At 37.1% G+C, this 23970-nt stretch overlaps 1 protein-coding gene across 8 annotated transcripts in view; it reads left to right on the top strand.

Moving 5' to 3' along the window:
• The window catches only part of Dcc (DCC netrin 1 receptor), a 1103888-nt gene that overhangs the window by 533731 nt on the left and 546187 nt on the right, over positions 1–23970 (top strand). For all 8 annotated transcript variants that reach the window (XM_008772087.4, XM_063277120.1, XM_063277119.1 and 5 more), the window contains exons 4-5: positions 12695–12845; positions 14993–15129. In XM_008772087.4, the coding sequence (XP_008770309.2) occupies positions 12695–12845; positions 14993–15129 (288 nt within the window). The remainder of the gene's footprint in view (positions 1–12694; positions 12846–14992; positions 15130–23970) is intronic.

The following is a 23970-nucleotide window of genomic DNA, read 5'->3' as shown; positions in this document are numbered from 1 at the left end:
GTTGTGTTACATTAAAATTAGATATAGGAAATAAGGTTAAATCCTAATGAATATGAGACAACTGAGAAACCCCCTATTTCATTGGGGTTGATTAAAATCCTTTCGGAGCTAAAGAAGTGTCTCAGAGGTTAATAGCACTTATTGTTCACATAGAAAGTCAAGTTCAAGTCTCAGTACCTACATTTTGCCTCTCATTGGTCTGTACCTCCAGTTCTAGGATAACCAAAACATAGCTAGGACTATGTGTTGTACACATACACACGAGTGTGGAAAATACTCACTATGTAAATAAAACTCAAAATGAATAAAAAACTATGTCACATCAATAATAATTAGTATGTTAGTGATATGAACTTAATTACTACAGATAAATGAACATTCTCTGACCTTGAGTCTGTCTCATATCAAAATTGGGGTAAGAGATCCACAATTCCTATTTGAAAAGGAAAATACTAGGGAGGCATATATTATAATTCAGTCTGCCCATCACTCTCACACCATAATGGCTATCCTATCATCACAGGCACTGTTTTTTGTACTATCTGTTTGATGATGAATAATGTTAGTTATTGATCATTTTGTATTTTTTTAGTTTCTGCTTTATGAATATTTACTATATCTCAAAGATAAGAAGCAAAAATAACCTTCTTTTGATAGTCCTCCAAATAAAGGAATTTCTTGAACAGAAGGACTCCTGTGCTCTCCAAGCATAATGAGTCAAACACATATTCTTTTCCAATGAGGTGGTAGCAGGCAGTGTTTCCTAATTCTGACATGAGGGCGTGTGGAAAAGAAAACTTTAATTCATCAGTGTAGGTTTCAGGGGAAAAAAGTGAAATAGCCAGAATGCTTGCCTTTTCCACATTGTCCAATACTAATTACTTCCTAGAAAAAATAAAAGAATACTCTGTTTTAAAGTATAAGTTTTGCCTTCACTACATTAACATAATACAAATAGCAAATAACCCGGATAGTTTAGGAGTTTATTAAAAGCAAGTATTGGAATAAAAACTGCAGTACTCTTCTGGAGAGTTTGCAATGTGTCTATATATGTGTGTGTATGTGTGTGTGTGTGTGTGTGTGTGTGTGTTTGTGTGTGTGTGTGTGTATACACACATATATATGCATATATTCAGATTATGAAGTTTTTTTGATTCTTTAAATTAACTTTGGCACATCATAATGACAACACTCCCAATTCTAAAGTCAGCTTTAAAAATATTAAACCATTCTGAAAAAGAAAAAATCACTTCCTTCAGACCTGCTTTAGTAATTAGTGAACCAAAATCTCACCAAGAGACAGAAGGGACTCAGCCCTACGGTAGTGACTGGAATAGAATTCTCTTTCTTCCAGATCTAACCACAAATAGCAGTAAGGGTGCACTCATGCAAAAAGTAAGAGGAAATATGAACAGATGTAGGAATATTTACAGAGAGAATGTCATTTTTAGTACCAAATTAGTATAAATAAGACAAGAAAATGATTGAATCACAGAGTGAAGAACAACTCCTGAGAAGTGGCTTCTTGCTTCCTCTCAGTTCAAAGCCACCCCCCCCCCCAGTGTACAGCCAGATGAAAATGTTCAGTTTATATTAGTTTATATTTATTGTGTTTTTGTTTTGTTTTGTTGTTTTCCAGAAAGACAGGTTGTGTGTGTGTGAGTGTGTGAGTGTGAGTCTCTCTCTCTCTCTCTCTCTCTCTCTCTCTCTCTCTCTCTCTGTGTGTGTGTGTGTGTGTGTGTGTGTGTGTGTGTATGTATGTGTGTATGTGTGTGTGTGAGTATAGCCTTGGCTATCCTGGATCTCACTTTGTAGAAAAGGCTGGCTCCTGAGCTCACAGGGATACATACATCTTCCTCTGACTCCAGAGTGCTGGGGCTGGGATTAAAATGTGTCCCACTAACACCTGGCATTTTTTTAAAAACTTTTCTTTTTATTAAATACTTTCTGGTTTTATGATATGTCAAGATTAGGTTGATTTCACAACACGAAACAAACAAAAAAATCCAAACAATGAATTGAGAGGAGTTCCCTGGAAAATTTCACTCTGAGTTTACAAAATTGCATTTGCCTGGTGGTATTAGAGAAATGCAGACGTGGAGAAGCTGACTAGAAGGACAATGGCTACGCAGAAAATAGGTGAATGGCAGGCCAACCTGAAGGCGGAAAAGCAAATAGAGAAAACTGTCAAGTAAAAAGGGTTTGTAAGTCATGCACCTGGGCTTGCTCTGCTCTTCAGTTCCAGTTGGAACGCACATGACAATCCATTCAGATTTGATATTAATAAGGCACACCAAAGAGTATACAGTGGGGAAAACAGTTTTACATTCAGAAAACATGAAAATTAAAGCCATTGCTAGTTATTTTCAGAGTGACAGTTATTAAGCTGAGAAAACTAGTAATTTATTTTTCTTGCCAACACAGATTCTAAAAATCTATAATTTAATTTTTCTATGCCTCAGTTACTTCTCAGAATCAGCACATAACTTTAATGGTGGAATTCCTAAGTAAGAGTTCTCAACAATGGTCCCATTAAGGACAACCTATCATCACAGGGTGAACACTCACTTCTACTTATCTGGAATCCTCTAACACCATGTTCCATGAAATATGCGACTATTGGAGAGTTTCCTTCTACTCTAAATATCAGCTCTAGTTAGATAACTCATATGGTCAAAGTAGACATTTGCCCAGAGAGTCTTAAACAGTAAAGGTCTGATATATTAGGAAAAAAACATCTATGAATGGAGAGTGTTCCTAAGGAACCTCAGACTCAATTGTAGTGCCTGACCATCCCCTTTGTGTTAGAAAATGCCAAAGTTACCTATTTTCCAAATGCAGTACTAATAAACCTTTCAATCTAACTCTTTGTATCAGCAGCTCCAGTAACAGTTGATGGGATTTTTTTCCCCTGGGTATATCAATCAATCATAGGCAGAGTGTCATAATATATGATTCCAGAGGATCAAGGAATAACTATCTGAGTAGACTCTTCCTGAATGATAATGATTAGACATGTTTAATGATTTACTGTTTTATGTGATGAAAATAAGGATAATAAAGATGATATTAAGGAGAAGGAAAAACGGGTGGAGGAAAGGGATGGAGAGAATGGAGAGGACGAGGCCGAGGGAACAGACACCACCAGTTCCTGTTTGATAGATTCAAAGCTGCTCTTGTGCTGATGGGACATGTGCTTCTTGGGTCTTCACCGTGATCGTTCCTCTGATCTGTCTCTCAAGGTTGTCAAAGAGTGTTTCACGGGTGCCTTAGTTAGGGTTTCACTGCTGTGAAGAGACACCATGACCAAGGCAACTCCTATAATGGATAACAATTAATTGGTGCTGGCTTACAGTTTCAGAGGTTCAGTCCATTATCATCATGGCAGGAAGCACAGCAGTGTCCAGGCAGGCATGGCCCTGCAGGAGCTGAGAATTCTACCTCTTATTCCACAGGCCAATAGAAGACCAGATCTCATGATCACATTACCCACCCCCACAGTGACACACCTACTCCAACAAGGCCACACCTACTCCAAAAAGGCCACACCTCCTAATAGTGCCACTCCCTGAGTCAAGGTGATTCAAACCACCACAATGGATTTCTATGGTCCTCTGAGGGAACCCTTGAGATCTGAAAACAGTGTTATCCTCTCTGTTAGAGTTTACCCCAACTGTCCCAGAATGTCCTTGATGAAGCAGTAATACTTGGTATTCTTTATGTTAGTTTGGTTTTATCTTCTGTTGGTCAAATGTAGAAAATGCATATGGAGGATATCAAAGTACACTGTACTTTGTACAGTAAACATTTCTGTGATAATTTGGACTACACACAGAACTAGCTACTTCTTTGTTGATTCCCCTTCTAGAATGAACAATGGCTTGAACTTGAAAAGACAACCAGCAGGAGAGTGAGATCTTTTTGGATGCAGATACTTGTGAGATATTTTATCAAGAGTGAAAAACTTGAATGAGTCACTTGAGAAAAAATATTTTCTACCGAGAATTAAATTCAAGCTTCTAAGATAAAATTAGAAACTTGAGAAACTTGCACATTTGACTGGTACTTTGACAGCTTTCCAACATCAAAAGTCATTTCGATGGGTTTGCTGGTAATAGTAACAAATGACTTTTTCTGTAATGATACATGTCAACAGTTGGAAGTCCTGACTAAAATAGTATACTATTCCAAATTACCATCGACTGATGTGACAAAATCATAAATGATTCATTCAAGTAGAAGATGGGCCAGATGAAATTTTTACAAGATAGTACAGAATGTTTATTGATACCATGTCATATTCCACATTACAACTAGCTGTCAAGAAACAAGTTGTTGAGATTTGGTATAGCATTAAAGGGATACTTCTAGCATTATCTAAAAAGTCTATCAAAATTGGCTTTTGACTACTGTAATTGTTAAAGCTTTGAGGAGAAAGTCTTCCCGCGTGGAAGTGTTCCAGTTCTGAATGAGAATATAAGTGTGTGCAGGGAGTTGGGGGGTGGGATGTGGTGGGGTGGGGGTCAGTGTTCTAAACTAAAGTGTAAACTCAAGTGTCACAGCTCCACTTTAGGCACAGATAAGATGTGTCTATGGGGGTGGGAGGGAGGAATGTTAGCTCTGAAGGGAAAAGTATCTGATGGTCAGACCTTGGACTTTTTATTCTGGAAGGATAGAGGTTGAATACCTACTACTGAGGGGTCTGGTCAGTCTTGAAGTCCATTGGAGTGTTCTGTTGGCACAGCCATGTGGTCGGAGGTCGTGAGGGGCGGAGTTGGCTACTCACATGCCTCTGAACTGCTTACATCAAATGCAACCAAAAACACCTATGAGAAATGTATGAACTAAGAAATCATCTTAAAACCAGCTTATTTTAAATCAAGCCACATATCCAAGAAAATTTTACCAATGAAGGAAGTCACCAGTATTATCCATGCTATATTGGTTGAAATATCACATTATTCTTGAAATACCCATTTTGTAAGGTTCAGTTACCTTAAGAGAATTCTTCGGAGTCCTCAGTAATAGCCAGCGGACTTAGATCCTCTGTTGACATTATCATATAATTCTCTTTTTAATGATTTTAGAATAGTCCCCTTCCAATTCAGATAAAGATGAAGCTTAAGTAGGCCAAAATTTCCATTTAAAAAGAAGTGAAAAGGGAAGAGAACTCAAGAGGAATAGTCAAGGGCCCTGTGCTGCAATGTGTAGTTTTGTGCTCCGAGGCATCTGTATAGTCCAGGGAAGATCTGCATATGACCCTGTAATAACCATTTTCTGGTTCCTTGTTGACATACCACTCTCTCTATGGTTTCTAAGGATGCCCATTCTGGGGACTGGCAGACCAGCTCAGAAACAAAACCAAAACAAACCAAAAAAGAAGCCAACATTTTTATTTCCTTTTCAACAGCAAAAACTAAACTGGGTTTTAGTTGAAGTACATTATGGTTGTTACAATCAATTAGAATCACAAGGCATGTAATTTTGTATATATTCATGAGTTTTACACTACAGATGATTTATTCACAATTGTTAACATCAAAATTTGGCACAGAAAAAAATTAATAATTATACTGCAGAGAAATTGTCAAATCTTTTATCTAGTAACACACAAGACTCCAAATTTTATCTTAAAATGTTTCATATGTGTAATACTACATAAAGTGTATGTACAGTTTAACATATAACAGTAAAATGATTTGTCACCCAATTAATAAAACACAACACTGAAAATTTATATTTACATGACCTCCCTTTACTGTAATGAAGGTGGGCTCATTGTTTTACTAGGACCTGAATAGCCATTGCTCATATAGCTAGAACACAAATGACATTTATCATTAATTAATAATTCCATCTACTCTTATTAAAGTGAGTTTAGATTAAAAAAATGTTATAACCTAGAATTACAGGGTCACACCAGAAGGAATTTTTCATAAACTGTTATGGAACTTAGAAGGAAAACTTTCATTTGCTTTTAAATATTTGCCTAGAGTTTTAGTCATTAACTTTTATGATTCTTTTTCTCTTTGTAAAAGTTCTATATACCTTGCAACAGTGGAGTTTAAAATAACTCTTCACTCTAAAAATACTACATGCCATTTTGAAAACCTTTAGAAGATACAGAAAAATTTAAAGGTGAAAATAAAAACCTCCTGCAGTTCTATCACACAAAGTTAACCTTAGCCATCGTTTTAGTCTACAGATTTAAAATGTAGGCATGGTGTTTCAGATGCTCCTCTAAGTATTTCCACTTTAATGGTGTGTGGGGGTGGGAGAATATGAATTTGACTATTGTCTCTGTAGAAGGCCTGATCATCCTAACAGTACAGGATAATAACCCAAGTCAAACAAATATAATAACAACAATGGCCAGTGGGTATTTGAAATTGTTCAGAACGGTTGTCTTGCTTTCATTTTTATGGGTGTATTTTGGTTGCTATTCTATTTGAAGATACCTAATAAAATGTAGTGACTTAACAGGGGAAATTTTGTTACCGCTTCTGGTTTTGTAGGGCCTCCCCTTTGGGGGACTCATTTAACATTGCCTTCTTTGGTTGGTGGCTTATATGCCAGGGAAGAGGGATGCTTGGTATGGGGGATACTCTCTGAGAGGCAAAGGAAAGGTGAGATGGGGTAAAGACCTCTGGGAGGAGGGAATTAGAGAGGGGCAGCATTCGGAATGTAAATCAATAAAATCATTAATTAAGGAAAGATTCTCTCCTTAAAAGTCTGACAGTTAGGTTTGGGACAGTCACCTGGGCTTCCATTGCACTCCATGGTTTCTGTCTCACAGATACAAAGCAACAGTACACAACCTTCTGATCAAAGCATAATACAAGGCTACATCAGTACTGAGCACAGAGTAAGAGCCACTCAGTTCCAGGTAGGAGCAGTTTCAATTATTTTGTGCTGATATTTAACCTGCAAAGGATTTGCCAAGCATATGAAATATTCACTATTTGAGAAAATGTCCATCAGGTTTTGAGGGAACACCCATAACATCTTAATTTAATAGATGAAATAGATAAATACATTTAAGAATTAAAACAGTAGTTCTGTAGTAAATGCTAGAACCTAGCTTCACTGGTCTCTGAGAAGCCAAGCAAGCAGCTGAAAGAGTCAGACACAGATACCTTCACCCAACCAAGGAACAGAAGCCGGAGACCACTGGGGTTGAATTAGAGAAAAGCTGGAAGAAGCTGAGGAGAAGGGCCACCCCATAGGGAGTCCAGCAGTTTCAACTAACCTAGATCCCTGAGATCTCTCAGACACTGAGCCACCAACCAGGCAGCAACTATGAGGCCACCTGAGACATATACAGCAGAGGCTGTCTGGTCTGGCCTCAGTAAGAGAAGATGCACTTAACTCTTGAGAGACTTGAAGCTCCAGGGAGTGGGAAGGTCTGGGGTAGTGGGAGTAGGGAATGATGACATCCTCTTGGAGATGGGGGTGGGCAGTGGGAGGAGGTATGGGATAAGGAACAGTCAGAGGGCAGACTGGGAGGGAGATAAAGATTGAACTGTGAAACAGGATTAAAGAATTAAAGAAAAATAAAGAAAAAGAAAGAAATGTAGGGGATTCCAAATTTCAATGCTTGTGAAGTCACAAGGGGTCTGATAACACCCAAATGGATTAGGACAGGATCAGGGTAATCGGCGATATATTGTTTGTCCTGAGAGGTTTTAGAAGATTCTCTCTTTGGTGGCTATATGAGTGTCATTATATCAAAGTACAGGTGTATAGAAACAAAGGCTCAAATCCAGACAAGTTGTTTCCTGTATAATAACAAACACATTCCTATTTGTATATGGAAAGAAGCTATACTTTAAGTATAATGAGGAAAAGGCAAGAAGGCAGAAGATGGACACTCTCAGACTTCCGGTCTCGCAGTACCTTTTCAATAGGTACATGGTAGGAAATGACAGAAAACTGGGTGCTGAACTGAAGAACAGAAATGAGTTATCACAGATTGACCCTACACACAGAGCAAATTCTTTCAACGGTAGAAATAAAAGTTACAAAAATAAGGTCTTCTTATGAAGGAAGGTTGGGACAATCGGAAGGCCGTTTACAAGATGATCAAACTGGATCATTAGCCTAAATGAAAATACAGATGATATGATCGGCCTTCCCATGGGCTTGGATGGGATCACGGATTTTCAGACATCATGCATCAAAAACTAAAAGGCAAAATATGATGGATGTTTTAAAATTCAGAACTCATATTCCATTAAAAGGCACTGTTGAATGAACAAAAGCTCATGTCTCAGGAGGATATTTTCAACACTCCCACTTCACAAAAGGACCTATGTCCAAAATATACAATGAACTATTTAAAAGCAGTGGTTAAACACAGCCACCAAGCCAATTAAAAGGAGTTAAAGACTCAAACCGTTCACCAAAAGAAACATACAGCAACAGCAACAGCAAAGCATCTGATGGCCTTCTGTATCTTGAACTGTATTTTGAAACAACTGTGCTAAAACTACTACACACCCAATGCAATGACAGAATGAAACCATGCCAGTTCCTGGCAGAAAAATCTTCATTGTTAGTGAGAGCAAAAAGACTATGCAGTAACTTTGGAAGAAGTCTGGAAGTTTTCTCTAAAGCTAACCAGAGTTTCTTCTCTCAGTTTACCAATTGGCAATGAACTCATCTGTAGACAATGCACTTATACCTTTAAGGCTAGAGAACATGGTTGAAAAGGGGCAGGAAACGTTTAAAGGCCAAAGTTTGAGGTAAAGTACATTGAAATGACATCATCTAGGCTCAGTATAACTGCTGTCATTTTGAGCTCATAACTACAGTTATACGCACTGATCTCATACTAGAAAAGTCGTGCCAATATGCAGTCATGTAAGTATGAGATTCAGAGGCCCATGCCCCTTAGCATCTTTGGCTATTTATACATTCTAGGGGTATGGAATTCGTGTACCAGGCTCTATTGGAGAGCTCCAAACCAAACTGGGTAGGACTAATTAAATTCAGTGGATCACAAAACAAAACCAGAAAAAGAGATTTTTAGGGATATTGAGAAGATAGAGGGGTTGGGCATTTAGCTCATCGGTAGAGCACTTGCCTAGCAAGTGCAAGGCCCTAGGTTCAATCCCCAGCTCCAAAAGAAAAAAAAAAAGAAAAAAAAAAGAAAAAAAAGAAAAGAGCAAATACTAAGGGAAAGGAAGAGGATGGGAACTGAATGGATTGTACATATGTGTGAAATTGTCAAATAACAAACCTAATTAGTAGTACTTCAAAGTCTATGTGTATTAAAGATTTTTTTTTGGTTCTTTTTTTTTTTCCGGAGCTGGGGACCGAACCCAGGGCCTTGTGCTTCCTTGTGCTTCCTAGGCAAGCGCTCTACCACTGAGCTAAATCCCCAACCCGTATTAAAGATTTTTTAATAAACATCAAACACTGGCAGTAACTAAATTGTCTCTCAATCTGTGAACTAATAATCCAATAAACACACAGGACTTATTGCTACAATTATACACTATGCAACAATAGGAACCACCCCAAAATAGAGAAATATTGAGGCTATAATGATAAGTTTGAAAAAGTATCATATACTATGATTAATAATTACTAATGTAAATATTAACATTTAATTAATCTATAACCTGTCCTGTTACTCAGGTAAAACCTTAACACAGAGAAAATGCAAATAATTTTTATTCTCAAAAAATTGGCAATATAAGTAATGAACTGATTAGTTATTCCTTAATATTTGAAGCAGGGCTAATTGAGAAAAGTTGAATAAGTAAAGAATCTACACACTATAATGATGGATACATGACCTACATTTGTATAAGTTTATATAAAATAATTATCCCTAATTCAAACTATATAATTTAATAACTATGCTAATGTTGGTTTATAAATGGTGACAATTAATATACTATAATATAAGATATTCATGATAGGGAAAATGGTGACAGAAGATTGGAACATGACTCTGAGAAGTGACCCTTGTTTTATTTGTTCAAGTTTTTACTGCATTGAGTATTTTCAAAGTATTAAAACTGAAGTATTTTGTGTGGAGGTTGTGTGTTCTGTTAAAATAAAGTACAATAATTTGTGTTGCTCCTTGATTGGTAAGTAATTTACCTGTGTAGTATCTCAAGTAAAATTCCCTTTAGATAGAAAATAAATTAAGCAGATCTCATCAGGGTGAGACAGAGTAACTTCGTGTATCACATACACAAGTAGTATTTCTGGAAACAGATGGTAAGGGGATGTGTCTGGTGAATTGTCTGTGGGAGCAAATACTTGACAGGTAGCCATGGTTCACTGGTTGAACCTCCCTCAGCTTTGCACAATGATGTCTCTTTTCTAATCTTGTGTGTGTGTGTGTGTGTGTGTGTTTGTGTATACACGCACACGCTCAATCATCTCTACATGTTAAGAATGTCAACTGTCTTACTCATGGTATTTCCAGTTTATAAAACAAAAAGCAAAACAAAAAGGGCAGTTATGGGCAAAGGCACATTGTGGGGATTTGACCTTTTCAGAAAACACTTTCCTTAGGCGCTATTATTTTATGAATGACGTCTGTTTATTTGGAAAGTCACTTTTGAGGGGAAATTAAATATGTCACTATGTGACTTCCAAAAGATTTGAGGCATTTCCTACAACATTTGTTTAAGGACAGTTAACACACACACTCTCTCTCTCTCTCTCACACACACACACACACACACACACAGAAAAATGCTTTAAGTATTTCATTGTGAAGATTATTGATGCCATTCAAACTATGAGACAAACGTGGGAAGACAGAGGAAGTGTGAATTTCTATATGCAGAGTACTTAAGATGAAAATTACTGGCTTCGCAGTTTCTTTTTCTTGTCTTATTGCTCCGTGATCAAAGACTGTGAAGTTGAATCCAGCTAAGGACAGTGACCGTGTTCAAAGGCATTCCAGGCGCCTCTCACATCACTCCTGATGACGGCAGCAGCAGCCTGCACTATGGCATGGTTGTATGCAATCTCACTTTGTGACTCTCCACTTACCTCAGTGTTTTACTTAGGATTTCATCATCTCAATTTCTGTGCGTTCAGATTTCACTCTTGAGTTTGCAGCATTACTGACAAGTTGATTCTGCTTAATTCAGTCAGGTGAAAATACCCTTGATTAAACTTTCCTACAGGGGTGCAGATTTTAATAGGAATGAAGAAACTTAGTAATATACCTTAAGTAAATCAACTCTGACGGACATTGATTAGGCCAGAGAATAATGCTATTGAATTGATTGATAAGTCCCCAGGCACTATTCCTGGAACTCAGATAATGAGAGCCAGGACGTGATTTACTCTGAAGAGTATTTCCTGAGTGTTGACCCCTAGGTTTGCAACTTCTGCTTCCTCCGTGGGATGAAGAGTCAGCGAGGATTGATCAACTGGGTCTGACAATGAAGCTCCCGAATCACTAGGACGCACATCTATGGTAGAAAGCACGGAAAACACATTTACAGATTGAGTAATGTTGAGATAAAGTGAAAGGACGCTCAATTCCTCATTCACCCTAGGTCTTAGATTAAAGGACAAGTGCAAGCCAACAGGAACCGGATGTAGATCTCTCCTAAGAGACACAGCAAGAATACAGCAAATACATAGGCAAATGCCAGCAGCAAACCACTGAACTGAGAACGGGACCCTTGTTGAAGGAATCAGAGAAAGAACTGAAAGAGCTTGAAGGGGTTCAAGACCCCATATGAACAACAATGCCAAGCAAACAGAGCTTCCAGGGACTAAGCCACTACACAAACACTATACATGGACTGACCCTGGACTCTGACCTCATAGGTAGCAATGAATGGCCTAGTAAGAGCACCAGTGGAAGGGGAAGCCCTTGGTCCTGCCAAGACTGATCCCCGAGTGGACGTAATTGTTGGGGGGAGGGCGGTATTGGGGGGAGGATGGGGAAGGGAAACCCATATAGAGGGGGAGCACGAGGGGTTATGGAGACGTTTGCCTGGAAACCGGGAAAGGGAATAACATTCGAAATGTAAATAAGAAATACTCAAGTTAATAAAAAATAAATAAATAAATAAGTAAATAAATAAGTAAATAAAACAAAAAAGAAAGATTTTTAAAATTTGATGATGAGCATAAAACGAATCCATTGCCTGATTTATTTTTTTTAAAAACATAGAAGCATTTTTTTTTAAAAAAGGAAACATTACAATAGAGTTAGTTGCAGACAAAGGAAACTGTCAATATTATTGGATGATAACATCCAGATAATTACCGTAAATATTGTTCATTCTCCAGTAGTGATAAATAAATAAATCCTGGACCTCAAATAAGCATCTTGCAGCATCTATGGCATGCCATCTGACTTACACTTTGTTTCCTTAGTAGCTAGGAATACTCTACAATCTGGAAGTGGAGAAACCCTTTTGAAATTTCAAGTTTCTTTGCATGTGTCAACTTTTCTAACTTTGTTCTCAGATATGATTCATAGAGAAGGTCTCTCTCCGAGTCTTCCGGAATTCATAATGTAGAGTACTTTGACCTCAAACTCACAGAAATCCATCTGCTTCTGCCTCCGGAGTGCTGGGATCAAAGCTGTGAGCTACTACGGCTGGCTACTCTTCGTTATTTTACAGCGTATTAATGATGCAAATATATGAGTTGAGCTAAAAATTTTAACGAGGTTATATGATCCTATGTTTTCTTTCCACAGACCCAGGCCTGCATAGGCAGCTGTATTTTCTGCAGAGACCATCCAATGTGATAGCCATTGAAGGGAAAGATGCTGTCCTGGAGTGTTGTGTTTCTGGCTATCCTCCACCAAGTTTCACCTGGTTACGGGGCGAGGAGGTCATCCAACTCAGGTATTTCCCACCTGGACCCTCAAAAAGTATATGATATTGCCTCTTACCTTCCAAATAATTAGAATCGTTCTCAAAATCCTTGCCATGATTAGTGTATGAAAGATATTTAACCATTGGGATCAGAGGACAAGGAAAGAAGTAAAAACCCATAGGACCAGTTCTGAAGGGAAACTGAACAATTAGACTGTTATCGAGATGCAAGGATATTCAAATGATGGAATTCACAGGAATATGATAAGAAGAAGGTAGATCTTTTATGTTCATAAAACAGTGCACACACACATTTGTTACTAAGCTTGACATGGCAATTATTTCATATTATAGGTACACATTTGTGCTTCATATATAAAAGCATCCCATGGTGGATCATAGATATAAGCCACTTTCTTTCTTTTTTTTTTTTATTAACTTGAGTATTTCTTATATACATTTCAAGTGTTATTCCCTTTCCCAGTTTCCGGGCAAACATCCCCCTCCCCCCCCCTTCTTTATGGATGTTCCCCTCCCAACCCTCCCCCCATTGCCGCCCTCCCCCCACCAGTCTAGTTCACTGGGGGTTCAGTCTTAGCAGGACCCAGGGCTTCCCCTTCCACTGGTGCTCTTACTAGGATATGCATTGCTACCTATGAGGTCAGAGTCCAGGGTCAGTCCATGTATAGTCTTTAGGTAGTGGCTTAGTCCCTGGAAGCTCTGGTTGCTTGGCATTGTTGTACTTTTGGGGTCTCGAGCCCCTTCAAGCTCTTCCAGTTCTTTCTCTGATTCCTTCAACGGGGGTCCTATTCTCAGTCAGTGGTTTGCTGCTGGCATTCGCCTCTGTATTTGCTGTATTCTGGCTGTGTCTCTAAGGAGCGATCTACATCCTGCTCCTGTCGGTCTGCACTTCTTTGCTTCATCCATCTTGTCTAATTGGGTGGCTGTATATGTATGGGCCACCTGTGGGGCAGATATAAGCCACTTTCCTAGTCCATTGTATTTCACTAGTGGTGAAGGTAAAAATAAATAAATAAATAGATAGATAAATAAATAAATAAATAAATAAATAAATAAATAAAAATAAAATAAGGAAAGTACTTCAGTTTAAAGTATCACATTTCATCACAAAGTCTGCATGGAGATTTTAGTTCTAACTGTGCCTCTTATTATCCCAATTATTATAAATATAAGACAGTGCTGGAGAACACATGGCTCACATTCGATTATCTCAAGATTAATAGTCAGGGAGAGTCAGAAAGCAAGGCCATGGTAAAATGTGAACATGTTGATTAGATGGATCTCACTTAAGAAAATAGGTTCATTGATTAGAGTGAGTAGTACATTTAATTTCCTTGATTGGATATATACATGGATAATCAATTATTGGCTAAATTTTGTCTAGCTTAAGTAAGCATTTAGGCAACAATGACACACACACACACACACACACACACACACACACACACACACACCATCACATTTCCGAGGTCATTAGGAATGTAGAAAGTGCAGTTACTGCCTCGTTTTGATATGCCAGATATCTTGGTTCAGATGAAATGATATACCCCATGGTAGATCATAGATATAAGCAATTTTTCATTGTCTTTTATATTTCATTAATGGTGAAGGTAGAATAAAAGCATTTCTTCAGTTTGAAGTATCACATCTCATTGTGAAGTCTGCATAGATGTTTTCATTTATAGATTTCTTTTGGAAGATGTTTTTATATCTATGGATGCATAGATTATTTTGGAAGATGTTTTTATATCTGTGGATGCATAGATTATTTTCAGTGGTGACTGAGTTATATGTCAGAGTTGAGGGCATTGACTTTCACTCTCGGGAACCATTTCTGTGGCTCTGAGGCCCTAAAATTTAAAGTAATAGAATCAAAATCAGACTAGATTACTTGGAAATTTTTTTTAGTGCTGTTATTATCTCCTTTAATCTACCCCATCTCTGAATTAATACGTGGAACCTCCCCATGGGAGTTTACCTGGAATTAATACTAGTTCAATATGTGAACTAGTATAAAACCTCATTGACATAAGAATTTTATCTTCTTCGTTTCTCTAATGTAAGCCTCTGTGAAATTCATCAGCAGTTCTGAAGTCTAGCCTGGTGTTCAGAGATGTGAACGGGACATCTTATTTCATGTGGCCTCTGTCTTACAGGTCTAAAAAGTATTCGTTGTTGGGTGGGAGCAATTTGCTCATCTCTAATGTGACAGATGATGACAGTGGGACCTATACGTGCGTTGTCACATATAAGAATGAGAATATTAGTGCCTCTGCAGAGCTCACGGTCTTGGGTAAGTAAGCGATTGAGAATGAGTTTACACTATCTTTCAAAAATATATATCACTGTAATATTTTAAGTGCTTATTGCCGATTGCTGCCCGAATTTACCGTGTGAAATTGGAAGCTCTCACTACTCTACACACACCCCCACTTTGCTTGAATTAATTCCACAAGGGTTAAATGCAGTGTTTGAATATTTTCTCATGGATTAAAAGCCATATTTATTACTCCTTACTCTAATTATTTTTCTGATATTCTGGAAAGTTTCCCCAAAGTGTTAATTACCACTATGTTGAATAACAATGAAGACTTCCAAAATATAATGTATGCAGAAAATAAATGACTACAAAATAGAAGTTATATAAGCATGTACATGAGTAGAAAAGCAGATGATATTGGAAATAATGTTTCTGACATTAAATTTGATGTGTTGAGAAGATCGACTTATTAATATGGAATCACTGTAGGTGTCATGTGAAAATTAACAACCAAAATCCAATCTATTTAAGGGAAACATTCATAGCAAGAGTGTAATTTTAATAGCTTAAAGTATACGGTTAGATTTATGTCCTTCGAGAAGTCAGGAACGCCTCTGCCTTATTGAAAATTAAGAATGATGACCTGTGGTACTAGCTCAGACAACTGTATCGTGGTCTTCAAGTTTCTTTTATTCATCTTGACCTGACTGTGTATTTTGGGAGAAAATACCTTAATATTTTAGGGCTTTTTCTTTTCTTCTGTATATTACAAAAAATTTTTGGGTGGAAGAATTTATTTGTTTCCAGTAGGCCCACAACATTGCATTGCTGACTCTAACTTATGTTTTAAAACTAGATATTACTTCTATAATCATTAAAATATGTGAAGGTATAAAAGAAGCATGCTTTATTTAGAAAGAGGACCAATTAAAGCTAAAAGGCTCAGAAAAGAATGCTTGCAAAACAAAGGGCAAGCATAATCCAATATCTTCAACTTTGTATGCAACAGGAAAGACAGTTCTTAAGCGACATTCCTGCTAGGCCATGCTGCCAGTGGCCGTACATGACTGTCTCTCTCACTCAGATCCAGTTAGCCTTCTCAGGTTTTACCACTTAAAAAATAAATATGTTGTTTGTGATGTCTTAGACTTGTGGGTATATGTGTATATGTGGTGTGGTGTGGTGTGGTGTGGGTGTGTGTGTGTGTGTGTGTGTGTGTGTGTGTGTGTGTGTGTGTGTGAGATGTGGTGTGTGTTTCTAAACTAACATGGAATTAGAAAAAAGTCCACATTTGGTTTCGGGTACTAGGAAATTTGTGCATGGCAAAATTTGTGTATCACTTAAAGATGAACTATGACTTTTCCTTGTCTCTATATTTGAATATTCTCCTGTCTTTTTTCCATTTAAGTAGCTTGAAATTATTGTTTTACTGAATTATATTTGAAATGAAATAAAAAAGTCACAGAAAAGAATATTCAACTACTTCAATTCTCATCGAAATGGCGAGAATTTCCCCTACCAATGTAGTGACTGCTTACCACTAAATTTATGTTTGTACTATAACTCATTCTCTTTCCAACAATATGCTTATAGATTACATATTGAATGTGTCAAATGAAATTATCTTTAATCTCTGAACATATAGACAGAGCTATGCTTATATTTGAGTATTCTTTACATTATTGTTTTTGTTCCTAAGTAATCATCGCCAATGGTAACAAGGTACATATCTTAAACATCCCATATAGACATTATATGACTGATAACTGTTACCTAAATCTTGATTTAATAAAGAAGTTGGTTGGAATTGGTTGTGACCATTTAATCTTAGCTCTTAAGATGAATGTTCATATTATAAAGTATTTTATAGTGTCTCGGGTTATCCTAATATAAAGTAGTGTCTCTGTAGCTGTTTATTTGAAAACATAATTTATTTCTTCTAGAAATATGTGCAAGGAGAAAAAAAATGATCTTTATTATTAATGTTATTCAAATGTATTTTTCTAACTTTTAAAGATTTAAGCATAGTTGTATTTTTCATAAGACTAAAGCCCACAAAATATAAACTCGTACTTATAAATCTTTAATCATGCATTTTATCAGATTCCTGTTTTGCCTTACGACTTTTGATCTTTCCCGGACCTTTACGAGGCTTGAATATGAACCTTCCTCAACTTATGACTTTTTAAGTTTTGAAAACTCTAGATTAAAGGGAATGTAGCTGCCCTTTGCAGTAATTTAAGTCAATAAACATCAAGTATAAATTAAATTGTAGCATTTATCTCGCATTTTAGTAAAATGAAAATTGAAAGTTTCATGATGGTTAAGGCATCCAGAAACGACTATTTTACAAATTATGTGATAACTTTGATTCAATAATAACATAAATCAATTTTCAGATATATTTTCATAATAACATCTTGTGATTGTATATTTCTGCACTAAAGATAGTCATCTGTAAATATCATTGGACATTTCTGAACATTAACATAGTACTTGGCCATAAGAAAGCCACAAGGGTTTGAAACCCAGGCTTACTGAATTTACAATATAATTAAAAGTTTCTAAGTTGATTTCTCCAATGCTTGTAAGGCATTTTAATATTAAAGGTAAACTTAGAACATTAGGATAGTCTCACTGTGACTGACATATTAACAAGTCGGGAAAGAATATATTAGGACCATAGTTTCAGGACTCTTAGTACCTGAAAACTTGGCCTTCTTACTGTGTGTCTGTAAGGAGAAGGCCCCACAGTAGAGTGTAGAGTAGGATAGAGTTTTATACCTAATCGTGGTTCAAGAGCAGAGAGAAGGAGCAACAAGTGTTCTGGGTTATGACATGGTCTTCAAAGACACACTTCTCCGTGCTATGCCTTGACTCCTAAGAAATCATCACCTCTGAAATTATTAATGGATAATCCCATTGGTGACAATGGTGCTTCCATACTTCATATCAATAAAGCCATTAGTTGGGGACCAATCCTTCAACATATAGGCATACACAAGACACTCAAAGTCTGTGTTCTCGTAGACGGAAGACCTGGTTTCAGGGAATAAGGTCAGGACGGTGCCTAAAGAGAAGGATACTTCTAGATGTTCTGTGAAACATGTGGCCATGGTATGTTCCCATTAAACAGGCAGTGCCATGGTTCTTAATTTTATAAAACTTATAACCACTTAAAATAATCATATAGTTGTTGTTTTGCCCAATCATAATTCAGCATCCATTCCCCAAAGCTTGATTTATAATCTAATTCCATTTTAGAGCATATATCTATCCTTTTCCCTGGCTATCCATCCTGACTTTCATACAAACCTTATGTTTGCTGTAAGGTAATCTTTGACAAACATACAGAAGATTTGCTACTGTTTCAGGTCACCGTTGATCTGGAATCTAAATTTAGTGTCTGAATCAATGCAGACATGCATACTGTATGAGGTATTTAATCTCTTATCAATAAAGTTTAAATTCTGAAGCGACCTCTCTACAGTTCATGACCACACAGAAGGGCATGGATGGGGAGGTCATTTGGAAAGGGTTTCTTACTACACGCCACAGACCTGAGATTGATAAGTAATGAAACACTTTTCAACTTTTCCAGACAAAAAGTCAGGAATTCCTTTTAAAGCAATCTACATCAATAAAAAAAATGATAAAATTCTTATTTGCTTCAACGACTCTCTGGGGAATTTCTAACTAGTGTTTGTAGAAGGTATTTTTCTGGGTCTTTATACATCTGTTAAGTCAAACGTTTTCTTATGAAGCCAATGAGGAAGCTTGAAATTAAATTAAGAATGTCCTACTGTATGGGTAGCAACTTCTAGCTCCAATATTACTTACATTTCTTCTGTGCCTGAAACTGGGGTTTGCCGTGGTTGATTCTGCTCTCCATTAGAAAGGACCCATCGTTCAAGGCATTTGGGTGTTTTAAGTAGGGTGTTTTCTATCACCCTGGGCAGGTTCACATCATACAAGTCCATACTGAATTACAGCTTAATGTACAGCCATATAATCATGTAAGGATGGCTCCTTGATATTTGAGTCGATGAGTTTTGGTTGATATGTAGACCTCACAGAGTAGTTATTTAAACCTACACAGTGAAGCTATGTCACATAACAGTGACCTGAGCAGGCATCAGGAAATGTCTGAGGTAGATATTGATTTTCTGTATTGTCAACTATGAACATTTATTACTACAAAAAATATACTCTAATGTGATTGTAAGAAAAACACTGAATACTTACGTAAGTTAGGTAATTCATTATTATCATCATCATGTATAAAATGTATATAATCTTTCATATGATGAGCAGTGCAGTAGGTTTGTTTAAACCAGAAGCAGGACAAACATGTCACCAAAGTGCCCTCATACTATGTCATTGTAGCTGTGATATCATTAAGTGGTAGGAATTCTTAAACTTCATTATATTTTGGGACCATCATCACATATGCTGACCACCAATGTATAAATTTTACACATACGCGTATATGTATGCTATGTAAGTGTCCTAATGTACACCAGATACATATCTCAAAGAAATTTATTTTCAGAACTACTTTCCATATTCTTCCAGATGTGATTTCATATAACATTCCAAGCATTCAGCAGTAGACTTGTGAAAAAGAAAGCAGGCTTTAGAATAAGACAGACAGATGTGGAAAAATAACTGAAGGGAGTTTGGAGAGAGCAGCTCACAATACACGAAGGCTGGCTGTGATGGCGAATAACTCTCATATCCACCCTTGAGAATCTGGACAAGAGGGTTAAGAGTTTGGGGCTAACCTGGACTATAGAGCAAAAACATCTCTCTTCTCCAAAATATAAAAGTAAGCAAAGTTAACCATGTGCTAGAAAAAAAAATCTGTTCTCTATGATGAAAATGCTTGAATCACCACCTCAATTTCTGACACAAGAATAGCTCTTAGCAATAATATAGGTGCTCGGGTATGTACCAAGCTAGCCAGCTAGCTGTAGTCCTAGATGTACAAATGGAACCGCCGTGCGTATAATAAACCAGGAACCAACAGAGGAGAGCATTTCCGGGTTGAGAATTTTATCAAGTAATTGAGGACTCAGAATAGAGTCCACTCGATCCTGAGCTTCTAATGCTGGTTGGGTCAAAAACTAAGACAATGGCAATTACTAAAAAGTGATATATGAAAAGGAAGAAAGGTGAACGATCTGATGAATACATGATGAGAAAATAAGACTTTGGTATAGAACATTCTCAATTGTTACAAAAAAAGAAAGAAAGAAAAGGAAAAAAGCTCAGAAGAGAGAAAGAAATGCATGAAGAAAAAAGATCACATGTAGAGATTGTTGCTACAGAGGAACACCAAGCTGAATTGGAAACCTGGTCCAGTTTCTGAGTGCTTAGCCAACAGCTCAATTGGATTTTATCTTTAGTACAATGACATTTTAGTGCTAAGCACTTTGATGTGTGGCTTATCTCATCTGAGCCAGGTTGGTAATCCTCAGTTCCTTCACCTTTAAAAGAATGGTAATTACTCCCTCATAGGCTTCCATGACTATTGGGCTGTAAGAATTAGAAGAGAAAAATATTCAAAACAGCGAGGCATTGCTTTGAATTTGCTAGGAAATACACACACACACACACACACACACACACACACACACACACACACACACACACACACACCAAAACAACAACAGCAAAAATCCCATGTCTCTCCCAGCCCTTAGGAGAAGTCAGAGACCGAGTTGGAGAGATTAAGCAGAGGCAAACGGAAGTAAAAATTAAACGACACATTATTAAAACATTTCATGCAGTCTCTCTTTACCCATTTTGTTTTCCATCCACAAAATGTTTACAGCAGTAAATGTCCCTTCATAATTCTCACGAATTGTGGAGGAATCAGCGTAATGATAGCCTGATGATGCACAGGGATGTTATTGGCAGTAATCACTAGAAACACAGACAAAAATTAGGGCCGCGGCAGAAGGATGATATCCATTCGTGCAGCATTTTACATTAACTTTCTGCTGTGCAGCTCACACCCCGCTGGTTCCGCTTCACATCCCAGCTAGATGAGAAGACGCATAAGCACACAGACCACTCGTTCTTCAGCTTAGGGCAGACATTTGAATGTTTTTCTCTGGCTCTGCTGAGTTACAAGCCTAAGAACTACTATAGAATGGGCAGACAAAACACTATCTACTTCTCTATCAAAATATATTTTAAAGCTCTCCACGGGGATTCATCATTCTTTTCTACTTCATGTATCACTGTTAAGAACTAAGCTGTGGTCTTTCAAAATGTCTATGTTGGAGCCTTAACTCTCAGTATGCCTGTGTTTAGACTAAGTTGAATCTAGTAAAGTTTGTTTTATTTAAAATTTTAAAATTAAATTTAAAAGTCAAGGAAGGTAAAGCAAGCATGAGGCACAACATATAAGTTGCCTGCTGTTTACAAAGGAACTTTCTTATTTTGGAGCAAATGGTCATAACTGGTCCTTAATTAAAGTGACAGGGCCTTCGGATATGTATTAATGACTTTAGAATCACTTACAGCATAATACAGTTCAATGATCCACACAGATCCCATCACTCACATCATTTATAGGTCTTTTAATGGTAAGATTGATAAAGTATTGCTTATTTAAAAATTCAGATTATATAAAAAAGACTCCCACAATTGTTTGGCATGGCCATCTTACATGTTTCTGTCTCCTACTATCATATTCATATGTACTAGGATACATCTCATATCCTAGCATCTGCAGATGTCTGCATGTGAGCTTGGGTACACGGATGGTATTTTGTTGTACAGGACTACAGTGATCCAGGAATTAAAACTAAGTGTATAAAGGTGTGTCTAATGGATCCTGCAAGTTGAAGATCCATTTTCTGTTCATCCCTCTTTCTTATGTGGGACCACTGAGAAGAGGATGCATGCAGACACGTAGAAGAGCCATCTTTGAAGTAAGGATAGAGGAAGCCCTCAGTGGGAACCAGCTCTGTGGCCACTTTTAACTTGGGCTTCTCAGACTCCAGATGATGAAAATACATTTCATATGACCCAATGTACTCAAAATGTACTCAATATACTCACTACTCAGTACTCTAACACAACCATTGAAACATCAGTTGGCCTTGGACTTTATTGTTAAAACAATTCTTTCATTATTTCTATAAATATCACTAATACAGGAAAAACATATTATCAATGTGACTTACACACTTGGAGGATGGCAATGATAGAATTTCAGGAGCGTACACACTTCCTGTCTACCAAAGACTGAAATACATTTCTTTATGGCAAGAGTTTTATTTTTATAATTGTAAAGTCCTTATATAGTGTTATACCTTCCCTTTGCACCATTTCAATTTACGGAGCAATTAAAAAATAAGAGGAGCTGTATAGTTTTTAATATGGTAACTTAAAATTTAGGCATTCACATTTTAAGATTAATATATTATTAATTAAGATTGTGCTTATTTGTTTTCTGTATCTGTTCTTAGATGTGCTAAAATTCACTATTGAAGAAGCGTATATCTCTCCACACTGTCATCAACTTCTAGATATTTCTCAAAAGGAAGCAATCTTGATAATTCAAAGTTGATATGACATTTATCCATCTCTCCCTAGGCTTTGTCCTACATTTTTTTATGAAGCACACGTAGTATTAGGCACTCATCTGAAGCACATACAATAGACCAAGTAGGGACTTTGAGTCACTCAACTGTCTACATCAAATCTGGGAGTTCCATGAAGCTCTCTATGTGTCGGCTTATTTATTTAGTTTTCTCTCCTAGTGTCTTGGCCATAAGTGGGAAACAGTAATTGTGGAATGCATTAGCATAACAATTATCCTTCTATTATTACCTGTGATGCCTAATTTGAATGAAGTTTGCCCGAATTTACACTACAGCCTCTGTCTATGTAACAGTCCTTAAATTTCATTTGTATCTATAATTGCCCTTATTGTCAAAGACTACCCCACCATCAGGCCATCTAATTATACTCAGATAAAGAATGTCTTAAGTAAGTTTGTACTGCTCATTTTTCACTGCTACCATATGGAAATGGAGGTTTGTGATCATGGTGACATGGATGACAGATTTAAGGCTAAATTAAGTCAGGAACTTGGCTTTAAAACATCTGTGAGGGGCTTCTTCCTCCAGTTCTAAGTTCTCTTCACAACTACTTTCTGTAGCTGAAATCACGGTTGTCACAGGCAAATTTCTAGCATCTAAACCATTCTTCTAAATGCCTACATGGATCATGAGAGGAAATGTTATGCTTCAGGCCAGCATTTGTGGCTAGTTCCAGCTGGTTATGGGAATCCTATTTGTATTGAAGATAGGATTTGTTTCACTACAAAATTATTTATTTTGGCATCTACTATGTTCTGATCGTTCCTCATCTTGAAAAATACAGTTTTTGTCAGTGACTTTCATGTATCCTGGATATTTTTTAATCTAATTTTTTTTCTTATAGAGGTGGGGGAGGTGGGGGAAGAGGAGGAGGAAAAGGAAAAGATAGAGGCTGAAGATTAACTAGGAACATAAAATAGGCAATCTAAGGGTATGATTGAATTAGTTTTAACAATCTAAGCAAGGTGAACTGACCATCTGTGGCTGACAAGAGCTGCTGACAGCACTTGAAAGGAGTTGCACATAGCGTACTTCATGGTGATATTGTCCAGAAACACCCACACCACATGCTAGCCCAGGAGGAGTTTGACTGTGACAAGACTCAGACTCAATTAAATGCTGCCATTGTAATCTTAGCTGTTAGGGGTAATGTCACTAGTGTCTGCCATTTTTACAATTTCAGGCTGCAAATTCTTTCTCAATAGATCTTTACATTCTTTTTATCCTTTTAATTTACTCTTCAAGACTCTCGAAG

This window comes from Rattus norvegicus, chromosome 18, assembly GCF_036323735.1.
Source record: "Rattus norvegicus strain BN/NHsdMcwi chromosome 18, GRCr8, whole genome shotgun sequence".
NCBI classification, from domain to species: Eukaryota; Metazoa; Chordata; class Mammalia; order Rodentia; family Muridae; genus Rattus; species Rattus norvegicus.
Note: the sequence above shows the minus strand (reverse complement) of the source record. Positions and strands in the feature narration are given on the sequence as shown.